At 35.4% G+C, this 20,044-nt stretch overlaps 1 protein-coding gene across 3 annotated transcripts in view; it reads left to right on the forward strand.

The window, feature by feature from the left end:
- The window catches only part of ALMS1 (ALMS1 centrosome and basal body associated protein), a 137,236-nt gene that overhangs the window by 8,307 nt on the left and 108,885 nt on the right, over nucleotides 1–20,044 (forward strand). For 2 of the 3 annotated variants that reach the window (XM_074341320.1, XM_074341322.1), the window contains exons 2-7: nucleotides 5,795–5,920; nucleotides 13,801–13,996; nucleotides 15,790–15,907; nucleotides 17,041–17,141; nucleotides 19,059–19,177; nucleotides 19,284–19,433. In XM_074341320.1, the coding sequence (XP_074197421.1) occupies nucleotides 5,795–5,920; nucleotides 13,801–13,996; nucleotides 15,790–15,907; nucleotides 17,041–17,141; nucleotides 19,059–19,177; nucleotides 19,284–19,433 (810 nt within the window). The remainder of the gene's footprint in view (nucleotides 1–5,794; nucleotides 5,921–13,800; nucleotides 13,997–15,789; nucleotides 15,908–17,040; nucleotides 17,142–19,058; nucleotides 19,178–19,283; nucleotides 19,434–20,044) is intronic. The other variant, XM_074341321.1, reaches the window with a different exon arrangement.

A 20,044-nucleotide genomic window follows, 5' to 3' on the forward strand; every position in this document is an offset into this window, starting at 1 on the left:
AAGGGTATAAAATCTGTGTCTCGTTTCACTTTTTGCATGTGGATGTCCAGTTGTTCCAGCACCATTTGTTGGAAAGACTGTCTTTATTCCATTACATTGCCTTTGTTCTTTTGTTAAAGATAAATTGTCTCTATTTATCTGGGTCTATTTCTGGGCTTTGTTGTGTTATGTGATCTGTTTGTCTAGTCTTTTGCCAATACTACGCTGTCTTGATTACTTGTAGCTTTATAGAAAGTCTTTAAGTCAGATAGTATCAGTTCTCCCACTTTGACTTTTTCAATTTTTTGTTGGCTCTTCTGGGTCTTTTGACTCTCTAGGTAAACTTTAGAACCAGTTTGTCAATATCCAGAAAATAATTTGCTTGGATTTTGAATTGTATTGAATCCATACATCATGTTGGGAGGAACTGACATGTTGACCATCTTGAGTCTTTCTAACTATGAACATGGGCTGTCTGTCCATTTAATTAGTTCTTCTTTGATTTCTTTCATCAGAGTTTTATAGCTTCCCTCACATAGATTTTGTACATATTTCGTTAGATTTATACCTAAGTATTTAATTTTGGGGGGAGCTAATGTAAATGGTAGTATGTTTTTAATTTCAAATTCCAGTTGTTCATTGCTGGTATATAGTAAAGCCATTGACTTTTGTTCTGATTTTCTTTTCTTTTCTTTCTTTCTTTCTTTTTTTTTTTTTTAGTATTTTAAGAATCACACACAGAATCTTGATCCATCCACTTTTGGCAAGTTTAGTTCTGAGTCTAATTATTTTGGATTATCTCTTTTCCCCTTCATTTCTGTTGGTTTTTACTTAAGGTATTTTGGGACTCTCATGTTAGGTGCATATTTTTTATTGTTACGTGTTCTTGGTGGATTGACCCTTTTATCATTCTGAAGTGTCCCTCTTTATCTTTAGTAACCTTTGTTTTGATTTTTTTTCTTTATATTACTGTAGCCACTCTGTCTCTTTTGTGATTGTTTTCGTGGTAAATCTTTTTTTCATCCTTCTGTTTTCAACCTGTTTGTATTTTCAGCCTAAAGTATGTCTCCTGTAGACAGTATGTAGTTGAATCTTGTTTTTCATGCAGTCTAACTGCCTTTGATTTTATCATTTAATTCATTTACATTAAGTGCTAGTGATATGTTTGGATTTATATCTGCTGTTTAGCTTTTTATTTTCTGTATGTCTCATGTTTTTTGTTCCTTTAGTCCTTATATTGCCACCTTTTGTACTAAGTACGTATCTTTCTCTCATATCATTTTAATTCTAATGATTTCTAAAATTATAATTCTTGAGTTATTTTCTAGGGCTTACAATATGCATCTTAACTTATCAGAACCTGCTTCATATTCACTAGGAATTAGTTCCAGTGAAATATAGAAACTTTATGCCTATATAGCTCCATTTTCTACTCCCCTTTTAATGTTATTATTGTTGCACATATGTCTATATATGTTATATACCCAGTAATATACTGTTATAGTTAATACTTTTATCATACGTCTTTTGAGGAATCTTAGAGAAGGGAGAATGACAAGTAGGTATTGGTAGAATTTATCATGTTATAATCTTCTTTTGTCCCCTTTTTTGTACTCTTCATTTTTCCCCTTCTTTTGAGTTTTCATCTGGTGTCATTTCCTTACTCCAATACAGATCTGTTTCTGTTGACCTCCTTTGTGTGGTTGTTGTCAAATATATTTCTATATGTTATAGGCCCCAAAGTACAATTAGATATATATTGTTTCATACAATTGCTTTTTAGATGATTGAAGGGAAGAAAGGAGGAGAAATATGCATTTATACTATCTTTTGCAGTTGCCTGCAAAATTGCTTTGATTCTTTATTTTGCATAAATTTGAATTACTCTCTAGAGTCACTTGCTTTCATCCTGAAGACATTCCCTTCGTATTTCCTGTAAAACAGGTTTGTTATCGAGCAATTTTTTTAATCTGGGGATTGAAAGTTTTTTTAAAAATTTTAATTGTGGACATAAACAAAATTTACCATCTTAACCATTTTAAAGTATACAGTTTAATAATGATAAAAACATTAACATTTTTGTGCAGCTAATGTCCAGAACTCTTTTCATCTTGCAAAACTGAAACTCTGTTAAGCAACTCCCATTCTCCCTCACCCTAGCCCAGCAATCACCATTCTCCTTTTTGTTTCTATGAATTTGATTGCTCTGGATACCTCATTTAAGTGGAATCATGTGGAATCATACAGTATTTGTCTTTTGTGCCTGGCTTTTTTCAGTTAGCTTAATGTCCTCAAGGTTCTTCCATGTTGTAGCATGTGACAATATTAGTTTCCTTTTTAAGGATGAATAATTTTCCATTGTATGTATGTATCATATTTTGTTTGGCCCTTTATCAGTTGATAAGACAGTTGGGTTGCTTCTACCTATTGGCTATTGTGAATAGTAGTGCTATGAACATGAGTTTGCAAATATCTCTTTGAGAGCTTGCCTTCAATTCTTTTGGTTATATATCCAGAAGTGGAATTGCTGGATCATATGGTAGTTATATTTTTAGTTTTCTGAGGACCTCCCTACTGTTTCCCATAGTGGTTGCATCATTTTGTAGTCCACCAGCATTACATAAGAGTTCCAGTTTCTCCACATCCTTGCCAACATTTGTTATTTTCTCTTTTTCTGATAGTAGCCATCTTTGATGAGTGTGAGGTGATGGCTCATTGTAGTTTTGATTTGCATTTCTCTAATGATTAGTGATGTTGAGCATCTTTTCATGTGCCTATTGGCCATTTGTATTTGTTTGGAGAAATGTCTCTGCAAGTTCAATGCCCATTTGTTAATTTTTTTTTTTTTTTGGAGTTTTAGGAGTTCTTTATATATTCTGGATATTAATCTCTTATCAGATATATGATTTGCAGATACTTTCTCCCATTCTATGGATTACCTCTTTACTATCTTGGTGGTGTCTTTTTACGTACAGAAGTTTGTTTTAATTAATTTTAATTTTAATTAATTTGTTTTAATTTTTTTATTACCTTTTTTCTTAGTCAGTCTAGCTATGGGGTTGTCACTTTTGTTGATCTTCTAAAAAAAAAAGCCACTTTTAGTTTCACTGATTTTTTTTTTTTCTGTTGACTACTTATTTATCTGTGCTCCAATCTTTATTATTTCCTTCTTTCTTCCTGCTTTAGGATTAGTTCCTCTTTTAGTTTCTTGAGGTACAAGTTAGGTTGTTGACCTGAGATCTTGCCTTTTTAAACTATATGCATTTACTTGTTTCTTAGTACTGCTTAAGTTTGGTATTTTGTGTTTTCATTTTCATTTGTGTGAAGGTATTTTCTAATTTCCTTTGTGACTTCTTGTCTGACCCGTTGATTTGGTAAGAGTGTAGTGTTTAATTTCCACATACTGTGAAATGTCTAGCTTTTCTTGTGCTGTTTATTTCTAGTGATTGGAAAATATTTTGTGTATTGTGTATATATTTGTTTTCCTGAATTTATTCAGACTTGTTTTGTGGCCAAATGTGTTCTATCCCAAAGAAGGCTCCATATGTACTTGACAAAATGTGTTCTGTTGTTGGTGGAGTGTTCTTTATATATCTGTTAGGTATGATTGGTCTGTAATGTTGTTCAGTTTCTCTGTTTCCTTATTCTTCTGTCTGGCTGTTCTAGGCATTGTTGAAAGTGGGGTTTTGTGTTGTGTATTTCTCCCTTCAGGTCTTTCAACATCTGCCTCATTAATTTAGGCACTCTGGAGTTTGGTGCATAAATATTTATACTTTTTATATCTTCTTGGTTAATTGGCCCTATTTTCATTACATGATGCCCTTCTTTGTTGCTTGTAAGACTTTCAGTTTAAAGTCCATTTTGTCTGAAATTAGTATCACCACTCCTGTGCTCTTCTGGTTACTTTTTGGGTGAAATATGATTTTCCATCCTTTTACTTTCAACCTCTTTGTGTTTAGATCTTAAATGTTTCTTTGATAGACAGCATATAGTTGGAAGACCACTAACTTTTAATATTAAAAACTGACTCAGGGGAAGACTCTGAAACTGTTTAATTATGCCAAACGGCATTTAATCTCAAATCAGAAATGACATTGCTGATGACATTTGCTTAGTTTTGAAGCACTCATCTTAAGAACCCTCCTTTAAGTGTTTGGTTATACCACAGTCCAGAGGCAGGAACACTGACCAAGCATATGGCAATGTAGTGGCAATTAGTTTCTCAGTGAATGTAGGTAATAAAAGTAAGAAGTCCTGGGAAATGCGTACTTTTTAGTAAGAACTTTTCTTTCAACATTAATTTTAACTTTGAGGGTTTTTTTTTTTTCCTTTTAGCTGATAAAAGTGAGGTGAGTGTTCTTTTTTGTCACACATTGGGATAGTTGTCAAAGTGCTAGTTTCTTAATATTGTGTTATTAGTGTTCTACAAATATCCTAATGAATTGAACTTTCTAATTATAAGCTGTTGTGAATCACTTGTTTTCAAAGGCAGGACCCTGTGCTCTACACCCAGCATTATTTGGTTGCAGTGAATAGCCATTTTGAACATTCATTTTGGCATTCTTCTTTCCTGGAGGGCTCAAAGAAGACTAACTGTGCCAAAACATTGGCTGTATTGTTATTTACGTAGGGATTTCAGGTTGCCACAGTGAATTTGCAAAATGCCTTTCTTTGCTCTTTATTCTTTGTCCGTTGAAAAATGTCATTGAAGCAAGGTGGGTGTGCCCCATAGTGCTCTACCTTTTCAGAAAAACCTCTTGGACGAGTTGACACCATAGAAATCTCTTCAGTTATTGAATAGATTTTAAATTAAGCTGGCCTTTCTATGATCAAAAGCACATTGTTGAAAGTACTCTGTAAAAATGTTTTGTTAGTGTAGTAACAGTGTTTTAATTCTGGAAAAAATCTTATGACCTTGGATTTCCTTCAGAGCCTCATTCACTTTTGTGGTTTTGTTAGCATTCATCTTCTCTTGACTCCTAACTGCCTGTTTTACTTTTAATAACCTCTTCTTTTTTTATGGAGATGGTGTCTTTTTTTTTAAATCTCTGAGGATCTGAGATACTCTTATTTTAAAGTATTTCGAAAGTATAGTTTATAATCTCATTTTTAGCAGGAGTGTTATTTTGTTTTGTCTTTTGGTGCAGCCTTCTCTGCCTGGTGTTTCTGTGGTTGTCTCTGCCTTGCCCCTTGTGGCTGCTTCTTTAGAAGGAGATCTTACATTGGAAGCTTCCGGTTCTTACTCTCCAGGGTTATTGGAGAAAATCTCTAGAACCAGCCAGTGTTTGACCTAAGTCATTTTTGTTTGATTGCCTCTGATTTTTTTCTTGTGCATTGCTTCAGCCTTGGGCAGTAGTCACAGCTTTTATTGCCTTCTTTCATGATGGGTGGCCCTGTCTCAACCTCGGATATCACAAAATATGTCTGACACTTGTTCCCACTCTCCATGCTGTGAGATGATTTTGGTTCCTATTATTAAGGTTAATTTCTTAGGTCTCTCAAACTATAAGATTTCAAAACAGGTAACTTGCTTGTTTCTATTTGCTTCTTTTACCTCTGGAAGTATTGGAGGTTAAGGAACTGCTGTGGTTTGTTGGAATGTGTTGAGTCCTTACCAGGTAACCTTGAATCCCTGTTTCTTTATTTTTAAGTGAAGATAATAATTTGGACAGTGATTGTGAAGTTGAAATGTTATTATATTTGTGAAAGTGTTTTATAAACTGAGAAACATAATCTAAATGTTAGATTTTGTTTATTATTGTTTAGCCATAGGAAATGTGTTACTACTTCATTTAAATCTGGTTTTGATTTTCAGGTTGTTCCATTGACCCGTCATGTGTGGCAACAGCCATTATATCAAGACAATAGCGGAACACAGATTTCTGATACTAACATGGGCTCTTTGAGAAAAACAGCTCAGTGGGGTTCTGGGGATGATCAGGTATGTCTTGTGTAACTGCAAGCTATCTTTTGATAAGCAGCATGGAAAATTATGATTTAGCTATGAAGAATGGAAAGAGGTGAACTACTTTAATGTTTCATTTTTCTCATAGATCTTTGGCAGCCTTAATTATATAAAACAGCAGTTTGCTTTTTCTTCTCTCTCTTTTTTTTTTTTTTTTGGTCTTAGGACCCCTTTACAGACTTCAAAAGTATTTCAAAGAGGTTTTATTTATAAGGGTTATCTATATCAATGTTTTGCTTACTAAAAAGTAAATATTTAAAAAGTAACAAACCCATTACATATTAACATAAAAATATACTTTAAAATGAAAAGTGACTTTTTTAAAACAAAGAAAAAAATAGTTGAAACAGTGGCATTGTTTAACATTTTTGCATATGTCCTTAATGTCAGGCTTAGTAGAAGACAGTTGATGTATTACACAGGGTGCTCCAGAAAAATAGAACTAGTAGGAAACATATACATACATAAATATATATGCACAAATATACATATTATAAGGAACTGGTTTGTGTGATTATGGAGGCTGAGAATTCTTTTTTTTTTAACATTTTTTATTGATTTATAATCATTTTACAAGGTTGTGTCAAATTCCAGTGTTCAGCACAATTTTTCAGTTATTCATGGACATATACACACTCATTGTCACATTTTTTTCTCTGTGAGTTATCATAACATTTTGTGTATATTTCCCTGTGCTATACAGTGTAGTCTATTCTACAATTTTGAAATCCCAGTCTATCCCTTCCCACCCTCCACCCCCCTGGTAACCACAAGTCTGTATTCTCTGTCTGTGAGTCTATTTCTGTCCTTTATTTACGCTTTGTTTTTGTTTGTTTGTTTTTGTTTTTGTTTTTTAGATTCCACATATGAGCGATCTCATATGGTATTTTTCTTTCTCTTTCTGGCTTACTTCACTTAGAATGACATTCTCCAGGAGCATCCACGTTGCTGCAAATGGCATTATGTTGTCGGTTTTTATGGCTGAGTAGTATTCCATTGTATAAATATACCACATCTTCTTTATCCAGTCACCTGTTGATGGACATTTAGGCTGTTTCCATATTTTAGCTATTGTAAATAGTGCTGCTATGAACATTGGGGTGCAGGTGTCATCCTGAAGTAGATTTCCTTCTGGATACAAGCCCAGGAGTGGGATTCCTGGGTCATATGGTAAGTCTATTCCTAGTCTTTGAGGAGGCTGAGAATTCTTGAGATCTGTAAGCTAGAGACCCAAGAGAGCTGATAGTATATTTCCAGTCTGAATCTGAAGGCCTGAGAACCAGCAGTCAACTGATGGTATATGTTCCAGCCCAAGTCTGAAGGTCCAAGGACCAGGCCAGTTGGTGGTGTAAGTTCCACTTCAAGTCTGAGTCCAAACGCAGGAGAAGACTGATATCTCAGCTCAGACCAGAGAGAGCAAATTCTCTCTTGCTCAGCCTTTTGTTCTATTCAGGCCTTTTATGGATTGGATGAGGCCTGCCCACATTGGGAAGGGCAATCTGCTTTACTGGGTCTATGGACAAATGTTTACATAATCCAGACACCCCTTCACAGATGGACCCAGAATGTTTAACCAAATATCTGGGCACCCTGTGGCCCAGCCAAATTGATATATAAAATTAGCATAAATTATCATAACTGGATTCTTATATCTGCTTCTGCATTTAGTCCACTGGGATGTATTGTTTTGGTTTAAGTATGTGAAGAAATTCTGGCCTTAATTAATACATTGTTAGAAAAGGGAGGCCCACTGAAAGGGTGTTAGTATTCCCAGGGATCTTCAGACCACACTTTGGGAACCACTGACCTAGAACATAGTAATAACCTCAGAAGAAATGGAAAAATTGTGAACAGATAGGAAAGAAAAAACTCATATATGTTTGTTGGAGGAAAAATGCAGCCTTACCTTAAATATTTAAGGTTGATTACTAATAACTTGGCTATTAGATTTCTTCTAGTACCTTCAATTTCCCCTAAATTGCAGTTACTATCCAATAGATGCAAGATATGGAGGAAGAAGTTCTACTGTTGCCAAGAGAAAGGTGTTAAGAGAAACCCTGACCAGAAAAAGCACAGTACCCTGTGACCATTAAATCGAAGGGGGATTTTTATTGTCCCCCAGAATGATGTGTTGAAGTTCTAATCCCCAGTACCTCAGAATGTGACCTCATTTGGAAACAGTGATTGTAGATACGATTATTTAAATTAAGATGAGATCATACTAGAGTAGAGTGGGCCCTTAATTCAACATGACTGGTATCCTTAGAAGAGAGACACACAGGAAGAGGTCAGCCATGTGAAGACAGAGGCAGAGATTGGAGCTAGGCTGTCATAAACCAGAGAATGCCTGGGGCTACCAGAAGATAAAAGAGGTAAGGAAGGATCCTCCCATAGAGGCTTTGGATGGAGCATGGCCCTGCCATCACCTTGATTTTGGACTTCTAGCCTCCAAAACTGTGAGAGAAGAAATTTCTGTCGTTTTAAGCTCCCCAGTTTGGGCACCTTCATAATGGCAGCCCTAGGAAATGAATACAGAGGTAATCCCTAAATAGTTTAAAATTCTCTGAGGGCATGTTTATGGTCGAGCACAGTCCAAAAATAGATGTCTCCCTTTTGTCCCTGTATTATAAAATAGAAACCATGGATGGATCCTGTAGCTTTTCACTTCTGCCTTTATACCTGAGTTCCTCAGAATAGGTGGAGCATTATGTTACTTTCTAATTCTCTCCCCTCTTTTCTCCTGGTCATTCTGCTCCTTCATCCTTGTTGCTGGCATCCAAATTACCTCCTTTTTATTTACTGAAAACTATAGCTCTTGCTGCACTGTCCTCTTTTAATTTCTTTCACTTTAGCTTACATTACCTATCCAGCATCTGAAACTCTTGGATCTTTGATCTAACCTGCAGAGATCTTTCCTCCACTCCTCCCAATTTTCTCCTACTCATTCTTGGTCACAGTCTAGAACTTAACATCTCTAGCAACTTGAATACTAATGTGTCATCTTCTCTTCTCCTCCAGCTATGGCCCCGTTTAATATTTTGCTCCCAATTAAGTGAAATTTTCAGGAGTTTTCAGTCTCCATTTTCTGATATTTTAAACTCATTTTTTTAAAAGTTGGGTTTATTGAGGTATGATTTAAATACAGCCAAATTCACTCTTTTAGATACACAGTTTGATGAGCTTTGACAAATATATACAGTTATAAGACTAGTACACATTTGATTACCATCACCCCCTCCCCCAGATTTCCTTGTGCCCCTTTGTAGTCAGTTTTCTCTCTCTTCCTTAGTCCCTGGCAATCACTGGTCTGATTTTTGTCCCAGTAGTTTTGCCTTTCAGAATTATGGTGTGTTGACTTCTGAATCTGGCTTCTTTAACTTCACACATGCTTTTGAGATTCAGACATGTTGCATGAATCAATAGTATGTTCTTTTAAATTTTTTTTATTGCTGAGCAGTATTTCACTTATTTACAGGTTTTTAAGTAGACAGATGGTTTCATTTTTTTTGGGTAAATACCTAGGAGTGGGACTGCTGGCTGATATAGTAACTGTATGTTTAACATTGTAAGAAAGTGCCAAACTGTTTTCCAAAGTGGCTCTACCATTTTGCATTCCCCACAGTGTATAGGAGTTCTAGTTGCTTTGCATTCTTGCCAGAGCTTGGTATTGCCAGTTTTTTTGGGTTTTGTTTTAAAAATTTTAGTCATTTTAGATATATTAAGATGTCTCATTGTGGTTTTGTTGTTTTTTCGGGGGTGGGTGGGTGGGAAAGGTTTGTTTGTTTGTTTGTTTGTTTGTTTCAATTTTTAGAGGAAGTCTTGGGGATTGAACCCAGGACCTCCTCCATGCTAAGTACGTACTCTACCACTTGAGCTACCTCCTCCTCCCTTTCATTGTGGTTTTAATGTGCATTTTCCTAATGATTAATGATCATGTGCATCTTTTAGTGTGCTTATTTGCCATCCGTGTTTCTTCTTTAGTGAAGGGTCGGTTTAAATCTCTTTTCCTTTTTTTTTTTTTTTTTTTAACTTTATTGTGCTATACTTGTACAGTAAACTACACATTTGAGTGTTTTGAAATGTTGGAATGTTTTGGTTCCCATCTAGATCAAGGGTTTTAAATATATCTGTACAATTAAAAATTCCAAATATGTATCTTCGAGCTTTACTTCTCCCTCAGAATTTGTTTTTATTTATTCAGTCATTTATTTGTCATCCCTATTCACATCTGTCAAAAATATTTAGAGATTTGAGGGCATTTTTATATTGGTTAAAAAGGTGTCACACAAGGAATCCTTGTGTGAAAGAAACAAAGCAACAAAATAAGCAGAAAAGGATGGTCAACAGAGATTTTAAAAAATTTTATTTTATGTTGGGAAATTTTAAGAGTATGTTTTGCATAGGGAGGGGAATAATTCAGTAGAAAGGGAAACTGCATGGAGGAAAAGCAGGAGAATCACAAATAGGAAGGAAGTCATTGGAAAAAATAGAATGAGATGGGAAGGCCTTTGACAGGTAGAGAGATTTTTTTTTTTTTTAAGTCACAAGATGAGAATCTGGGTAGATAATGGGGATGTAGATATTCTGATAAGGAAGTACCATCTCCTGCTGTTCACCTACTAACGGAGGAATGAGGTCTTCAGTTGAAAATGAGGGAGGAAACTTCAGTAGTTCTGAGGAGAGAAGTTATAAATTAATCATTTTAGCCTGTCAACTTTCCAGGAAAGTATAGTAGGATTTCCAGGCAGGGCTGAGTGCCCTTAGGTTTAATGTCATTAGTCTAAAGGAAAACCAGTCTGGGTGTGTACTTTCTTCAGCAATGTGCTGCTGCTTGGATTCAGGCAAGAAGGTTCAACCAGATTTTTTGCCAGGCAGATAGGATAGTGGGAGAAAAAGGTAAGAAAGTTAGAGATGTTTGCAAGGCTGTGACTGTAAGGGTGACTATGAACTATCAGAGTGGTAAAGAGGGAAATACAGATAAGGAAGGAATTAAGAAGAGTGTAAATGTGATAGGATAGTTGCCTTCATAAGGTTATAATATTGTTGCAGTTGAAGAGCTAGAGTTGAGTTAGTGCTTTTTGGAGGTCAGAGGGTGGGCAGTAGAGCAAATGGTTATGTCTCTCATCAATAGTGAGGAATACATTTTGGGAACAGACTCAAACCGTGGTCAGAGGGACTGAGTGATGAGTGGGGGAACCCAAGATTTTACTGCAATGAGAGTCACAAGGTGAATGGAGTTCCCTTGTTTTAAAATCCATTCATTGGCCCACTATCCTGTATTTAAGAGTGCTCTCAGAAGAAAAAACTTAATATAATCATTCTTATATTTCTTTTATTTTCAAATATTAAAAAGTTCATGTTTCCAATAGCAATTCAATGTTACAGATTTGACCATTGTATCTGACATTGAAGAGATTGATAAATTTTGGAGTGTCGAAGGTCTCCTGTTCTATAAGCCCACAAGCCATAGATGAGTAGTGTTAATATTTTAGAATATTCCTCTCCAATGTTTTTTCTCTGTATATATTTATATAAGGGATATTAAGTAGTGGATAGTTGTGTATCTTTTTTTTAAATTACTGCAAGAGCATTTGGATAATGAATTTTAAATACTAGAACTAACTCTTTGAAGACAGAAGTCTTGTTTTTTTGAAACGTTTTGTGAAAATGTGAAATCTTTCTAAATTGCAGTACACTTTCTTTTTATGGATAGTGGGTCATTTGGGAATGAAAGAGAAAAAACTATATTCTCTTTAAAAACATTTAAGTTGGTTAAGGAAGAAGAGTCCAGCAGTAGACTATTCACAAAATAATGAAAATCAATACATTATATAATCTAAGCATGTAGGTTACTATCAATATGTCATCGTCTCATTTTTTTTATTAAAAAAAGTAAAGTCAAATGAATTCACTATTTAATCAAAAATTTTAGCTAAATAATGAAAAACTACAAGTAAAGATGGTTGAGAAAAAATAATAATTAGGTTAGAAAACATAATAAAATTGATTTCTATCTTGAATTTAACAATTTTATATAGAAACAATATATACATTCCTTATAAATCAGTCAAGAACAAAAAAACCCATAAGGAAACAGACTTCTACAAACTTATCAAAGCCTATAGAGGTAGACTAGAACTACTAAGGAGGAAATCTAGAATGTTATAATAGTACTGGCTATCAGGACATTTTCTGAATCTAATGGATTCATTGATGAAATCTTTTATATATATATTTTTAATTGAAGCATAGTTAATTTACAATGTTTCATGTGTACAGGAAAGTGATGTCAGTTTTATATATATATATTCTTTTTCAGATTCTTTTCTATTATAGGTAATTACAAGATATTGAATATAGTTCCCTGTGCTATACAGTAGATCCTTGTTGGTTATCTATTTTATATATAATAGTGTGTATCTGTTAATCCCAAATTCCAGATTTATCGCTACCCACCCCGTCCCCCTTTTGGTAACCATAGGTTTCTGTTCTGCATCTGTGAATCTGTTTCTGTTTTGTAAGTAAGTTCAGTGGTATCATTTTTTTAGATTTCACATACAAGCAATATCATATGATTACTGTTTTTCTCTGTCTGACTTCAGTTAGTATGGTAATCTCTAGGTCCATCCATGTTGCTGCCGATGGCATTTCATTCTTTTTTATGGGTGAGTAGTAGTCTGGTGTGTGTGTGTGTGTGTGTATCACATCTTCTTTATCCATTCATCTGTCAGTGAGCACTTAGGTTGCTTCCATGCTTTGGCTATTACAAAGAGTGCTGCTCTGAACATTGGGGTACATGTATCTTTTCAAATTAGAGTTTTCTCTGTGTATATGCCCAGGAGTGGGATTGCTGGATCCTATGGTAGTTCTATTTTTAGTTTTTTAAGGAACCTCCATACTGTTCTCCATAGTAGCTGCACCAATTTACATTCCCAGCAGCAGTATAGGAGGGTTCCTTTTTCTCCACACCCTCTCCAGCATTTATTATTTTTAGGCTTTTTAGTGATGGCCATTCTGACTGGTGTGAGGTGATATACCTCATTGTAGTTTTGATTTGCATTTTTCTGATAATTAGCCCCGTTGAGCATCTTTTCATGTGCCTATTAGCCATCTGTATGTCCTTTGGAGAAATATCTACTTAGGTCTACTGCCCATACTTGGATTGGGTTATTTGTTTTTTTGTTACTGCATTGTATGAGCTGTTTGTATACTTTCGCAAATTAATCTCTTGCCGATCATTTACTTGTTACCTATTAATTTTTATTAATCTTTTAATAAAATGTCAGTCTGTGATGAACTGGAAGTAAGCAAAATTGATCCTTCCCATAGATATTTTGAGAAGCGTTGTTCTGAATCATGCCTCTAATTTAAAAGTAGACATTTGAAAGAGACAAATTACCACTTCCTTCTCATGAACTATATGATGTTATGTACAGAGAAGTCCACTAGAACCTAGGATAGCTAGTAAGAATTCAGTAAAGTAGTCATATGTAGAGAATATTGTAGCTTTAGGTTTGAAAAACTTTCTTCAGTTTTATTATATTATCAAATTGTAAGATTTCATCATGAAGAACCAAATTTATTGTTTTAATAATGAGAAGCAAGTATTAAAGAACAGCAGAAGCACCAGTGCTTCAACATGTTAACAGATGGGTAGCAATGGGAAAAGGTCTAAAATCTTACTAATACTGTGAAAAACCTGGAAAGAACAGCTTTACTTTCTCCAAATTTTGATGAGAATGCTGTGAAACAGGAAGCTATATGCTATATGAGTGCACATTTTTAATCTAAATGTTAATATGTGTGGTAACTCAGTTACTGATTTAGCATGTTTTCCTTCAAAATTACTGCCTTAGAGAACAGAATCTTGGCATCTTCTTCCTCAAGAAACGGACTCTTCCCACACCTTGGATACAACCCAGACCAGGTTTAGTGTGAGAGAGGAAGGGACTGAAGTGACAGACTTTCCCTCTCTTGAGGAAGGTACACTGACCCAATCAGAAAATCAAGTGAAGGAGCACGACAGAGATCTGCTATGTTCGCCATTGCTAGGTAATGCTTCTTTATCTTTAACTAATGGTAATACCTCACATTTGTAAATATTTCCGGGGGACTGCAAATCTTACATCTAAATCCTTTCTTGAGTTGAGTAGCTCTGTAGAACCGTACTCAAAGGTATTACCTTATTTCTAGTTTTCTACACTGGCCAGCTGGTCTAGTTATGTTAAATGTGCAGTTGTTTCTCATTTTATCACTCCCTGTTGCTCTCAGAAGGTACAAAGGTAATAACTCCCTCTCTAGTGGGTAGCTTCCTCAATCCTGAATTTTTGGAGTTTTTCTTGGGATAAACCATTTATTATCCTTTGACTACTTCTCTCAGCGGTGGAGGCTCCATGATCTTTAAAAAAACAATCAAAAACATTGTTCATGCTTACCTCATTAGATTCTTAAAATTAACTAAGACATACATTATTATCCTAAGTTTTCAGACCCAAACATTGAGATGAAGAGGTTAAATGACTTGCTTGAAGTAGATCTTCCTTCTTTCTTCTGTTTAGTATGGAACTGATTGATGAGTTCTTTATGAAAGATAAATTAAGTATTTTTCAAATCATCATGGTAGGAGGTAGAATTGTTGTGGCACTACTTTGGATTATTGCGGATGTATAAGAATACTTAGTTGATATTTCAATTTCAGCTTTTTTATTCCTAAAGCATAATTCAGGCAAATATTATTTTGTTTTTCCTTCTAGTTTCTTCAAATGTTTATTTGCAAAACTTGAAGAAAATGCAACAACCACATATTCTAGAAATCACCTTTTTCAGGGGAATGGGATTACATGAATTTTCTTGTCAGAGTTTTATAGAGGAGCATGAGTTAGGAGTTAATTCAACAAGTTCTTTCAAACACAAACAAATGCTATCCAAATAAAAATGTTAGTGTCAGTGTATTCAGTGATGCGGATCATCAAAGTCAATTTTAGTTTCATATTTTAAAAAAGATGTTGATAACTTTAGAGTTCCTTTGTGGGAGGAGATAACTGTGATGGTAGTTGAAAGAGAAGATTCTGCTATGATCAGTTGTTTGAAGGACTGTCACGCTAAAGAGGAAGCAACTTATTTTTCATTTGTTCATCTATTTAACAAATATCTAAGTGCCTGTTGTGTGTTTGACACTAGGGATCTATGGATGAAAGGTACTTCCTCTTTTGGGAAGACAATCCAGTAAAAAGAAAATAACAGTACCATGGGATGAGTATTATAATGGTCTGGAGCAGGGATCTGAAAACTACAGGCTAAGGCCTGATTTTGTACTGTCCCTCAGCTGAAAATGATTGCAGCATTTTTAAAGGATTGTAAGAACAAAGGAAAGGAGTATATGGAACAGAGACCATATATGATCAACAAAGCCTAAAACATTTATTAGCTGACCTTTCATAAAAAGGTTTTCTAATTCCTAGTCTGGTGGTTAAAATGAGAATACATAACTTATAGGGAGGCTGTTTTCAACATGGTATAAGAAAGAACTTTCTAATAGAGTCATTTAATAGTGGAAAGGCTGTATAGCAAAAAAAACGTGAGCATTGTGTCACAGCAAAATGTCAAGCAAAATTCTCTAGTAGAATGATTTCAGCATTGGATCAGAGGTTGCCATGAGAATTAAATGAAATATTGTATGTTAAGTGCCTGGATCTACTAAATGGTAGTTGCTACTGTTGCTGTTATGTTATCATCATAATGCCTGTAGAAATTTCCAGATGGCAGCATACTTAGGACCTTTAAAATATTACATAAGCTAAACAATTTTCAGTGTTCCCAACATTTTTATGTTTGAACCTTTGCAGTCATACAAGACAGTTTTGCTTCTCCTGATTTGCCTTTGTTGACATGTTTGACAAAAGATCCAGAGTTTGGGCCTGATTCCTTATTTCACCAGAGTGAACTAGACTTTGCATCTCTGAGGTAGGATGATTTAGTCTTCTATTTGCACGTAACCTTTCTACTCTTTCTTTTCTTGTTCTAAGTTGTTGCTAATATTAATGACTTCAGGTGAGACTTTGGGGTGAGAGTTGGATATTCTCAGCACATACTCTGAAGGTAACAAGGCCCTCAGACATGATGCGTATTAATTGGACATAGTAACATAAGTGTAATAATGAGCCAGGTGACTGTAGTTTGTTAAAAATAATATATTCTAGCATTTTAGGCATATTTTAGTTTAGAAGGCACACTGAATTTCTTTCCTTATATGTCTCCCCTTTTGCTGCCCGTCAGCCCATTCCCATTTTGTAAAAAGCATTCATTTCACGGTCACTGACTTGTTTGGCACTCTCATTGTTGTCACTTGATATCGAGTGACCCTAGTTACCTCCTACGTTGTAGGATATGTGACTATGAAGTAACACGAGTTTTCTAATAGACATATCCAAATTAACAGTTATTCCAGATTAATGCCCTTTTGTCATACTGGGAGACAAGTCTGGAATACTCCAAAGCATATTTGGAATTCTCCAAGAATATGTTTCCCTCTTTTAAAAAGAAAAAAGACACCTTAAATTAAAAACTATGAACACTTACAGAGTAAAAACCTCTGCCTTTATACTATGTTTGCTTTAAAATTACTTTTATGAAAAGTCTTCTGTACGCAGTAGTCAACCAACGATGATGAGGTTACTGTTTTGGAAATAGATCGCTTCCTCACTGGTTTTCAAGAGCATAATGAATGACTAGTAAAAGAATTAATGCAGGTTAAGTGAATATTAAATTATGATAGATGATAAGTTAAACATTTTAAATAGTTTGAATTTTTTATTTAAAGAATTGTTTTTTGGCAATATTGTTTTGAGAGAAACCTGAGAAAATATCAGAATCATAGGATGGTAGTTCACCCTCTTTTTACAAAAAATTTGCTTTGTTCACACAATAGCCACCCTAAAAGAATTTGAAATTAGGACTTTGTTTTTCAACATACTTTTCAAATAACCCCGATTTCAGTGACATATCAGTCATATCAGTTTATATATTTTCATGTTAGTATTTTAAAAAATAAATGTTTTTAATGTGTTACTTACTTATTTTTAACTGTATATTTTCAGGGAAATTCCTGGTAAGCCTGAAGACACTGAATGGTTTTCTCGACCATCGGAAGTTAGTGAAGCTTTATTCCAGGCAGCCTCAGATGTAGCTTCAGACTTAGGTAACAGTTGCTTTCGTGTATCTCAGCACCCACTTATAGGTAGTACAGCTGTTGGGTCTCAGCACTCTTTTTTACCTCCTGAACAAGGGACTGAAGAAGAGATTGTCTCATCTAATACACTTGATGAACTGAAAACCCCCAAAGACTCTGATAGTTATGATGCTTTTTGTTCATATATGTCATGGAAGACACAAGAAGTTATACAGGAGCCAGAAACCAATTTAGCTGATAAAGATCAAGTTTCTTTTTCAACTGCATCCGATACAAGTGATGAATACATAATTCCTAAAGGAAGTGACAGTTTTGATGCTTCTGGTTTATATGTGCAGTATTGGAAACAGGAAGCTTTACAACAGTCAGAAAAACATTTAACCAGTAAGGACTATGATTCTTATTCAGATTCATCTGACACAATTGATCAAAATAAAACTCCTAAGGGAAGTGACAATCGTAGCGACCCTTTTTCATGTATGCCATGGAGCAAACAGGGAGCTTCACACCATCCAGAAATATGTGTAATGAGTAAGGACCATGTTTCTTTTCCACATGAAGTTGCTCCTCATTTTAATAATAAAGTGTCACATTCTTTCTTTCCTTGTTTGTTGGAAAGAGGAGGAAAAGGTGTTCCCTTAATGTCTGATAGTCATAATTTTCAGAGTGTTTATTTGAGGGCTCCCACTGAGAATGAGGTGAAACAAAAAATGGATTCTTTGGAGGGTTATGAAAGAAATGAAGAAGATCTGGGGAAAGAATTATGGCAATGTTTTGAATTAAAGGAGACTGGAAATACTTTAGTATTTTCAGAGGTACATCCCAGATCTTCAGAAATACAGTGTATTGAGAATGTTGTAGTTCCTGATCGTTCAGAAGAACGTATACTCTCCAGGGGGCATGATACCTCTAAGATGGAGGTTTCAGGTGGTCCTCTTCAGACTGTTAAATCCAACTTGGATAAAACATCAGAACAGCTAAATTTTCAAGAAGAAAGAAATCAAGAGGCACCTTCTGCTTTTGGTGGGAAAAATGCTGATGCTTCTGAAAGTGTAGCCTTTCAGGCAGTTATTGTCTCCATTGAGCCTTTTGAGAAGGTGAGTTCAGTAAATGATATCCAAACTGACGTTGAAAGATTTTTAACAAATGACAGCCTAGAAAGTGAACCAAATAATTCAGATCTTTCCCTATTAGATTATGCTGAAAATTCTTTCTTTGATAAACTTAATCACCCATGCTATCAGTCTACTCCTGGGGTGTTTGAACCAGCAGCTTCAAAATCACTGTTGTATAAAAAGGATGATGGTGATAGCTCCCTGTACTGGCATCCTAATTTAAAATCATTCCTGAATGCTCCTCAGGAAATAGTCATTAAGCCACTTTCTCTTATTCCAGAGCGTAAGTCATCTTCTTTAAGTGAAAAATCTCACGGACAGGCTTTTGGTCATGGCAAAACACAGTCAGCTTTATTTCAGTATGATACAGACAACGAACCGTTTCTTCCCATTGGGAAGATAAAATCTGCTTCTGCTCTTGACCTTACAGAGACGTTAGGATCTTCAGACATTATTTATCCAATGAAAGTATGGACTTCAGATTCTTTGGGTTTACAAGATTTAAAGCAGCAAACCTTTGAAGAAGTTGCAGATTCCTCAAGCTGTATCTTGGGTAAAAATGTAAATTCTAGTAACATCACTGAAGGTCCATCTGCAGCAGTAGGAAGCAGCTTTTCAGCAAACTTGGCGGTGTGTGATGCACAGTCACAAGGTGCTTTAGCAGTGATCAGTGATGCATCATCATTAATTGCAGTCGGCCAAGAGACATTGCTGAAAGCTGATGTAGGCCAAGGTGAAATCCCCCAGCCTGTGGGAGCCAAGTCCGTTTTTACTATACATACAATTATGCAAAATGACTCCTATTTTGTAGAGGGCCTGCAGGGGAAGGCTGAATCTGACATCTATACTCTGGATGATGATACTGAATGCTGTAGCCTAGATGAAAATGCTGTTGAATGCAGTAAAAGAGTTGCTGGACTACAAAGAGAGGTGAGACAATAAAAATGATAGTTGGGGAGAGGCAGGGTCTTTTCCAGTATTGTTTCAGGAAATGGTATTGTTGTTTGTTTTTACTGTACTTTTTACTATTCCCCAGATATGTGACCAAGGTGACTTGCGCAGTGAGTGCATTGAGCTAGCAGGTTTAGAGACTTTGCTTGATGATCTAGAGATTTGTGACAGCTCCCTGCACTGGCAGTCTACGGTACAGCTACCATCCAAGGAAGAGAGCGAATCTGAGGAGCCTGTAAGTTTTTCTGTTTGATATTTCTTATGCATTAGGGAAGGAAGTATTTTAGTTGAAAAATGAGAAAGTAAAGGACTATTTATATCCCTTAATACCAAGTTGTGAAGTGTAGTCTAGTCTTCATCTGATATCCAGGGATATGCTACATTAATTTGTTAGAGGTTAGCCTAAAAGAAACGTGTCTCGTAGACCATGAGACTTGGTGAGTTCTGCGGTGCTTTGGAAAAGGACACCCTTTGGAGCTCCCAAGCCTTTCATCCTGAGGCATCCTAACTCTTCCAGATTGTGCCATCAAGAACCTTCGGGGTGGTGTTAAGATAAGACTCATTTATGGAGGCATTCATTTGGGCTCTTTTTCCCTCTGGCCTTCAATGTACAGGCCTTGGAATAGGCCCTGAAATAATGCAGATACTTCTTTTTAGAAGCTTCTTAAAGATTTGACTTCAGAGGTATCTTGAAGTTAAAATTTTCTTTTATACAAGGCTTCATTTGCCTGGATCCTGGGATCCCTTGACTTTAATATTCTTCTGGTCCCATTGCCCACCCTGTTTTGTCTGTTACTTTCAGTTCCAACCTGGGTCCCACTTCTTGATAATATATCTTTACATTCT

The sequence above is a fragment of the Camelus bactrianus genome, chromosome 15, assembly GCF_048773025.1.
Source record: "Camelus bactrianus isolate YW-2024 breed Bactrian camel chromosome 15, ASM4877302v1, whole genome shotgun sequence".
Lineage (NCBI taxonomy): Eukaryota > Metazoa > Chordata > Mammalia > Artiodactyla > Camelidae > Camelus > Camelus bactrianus.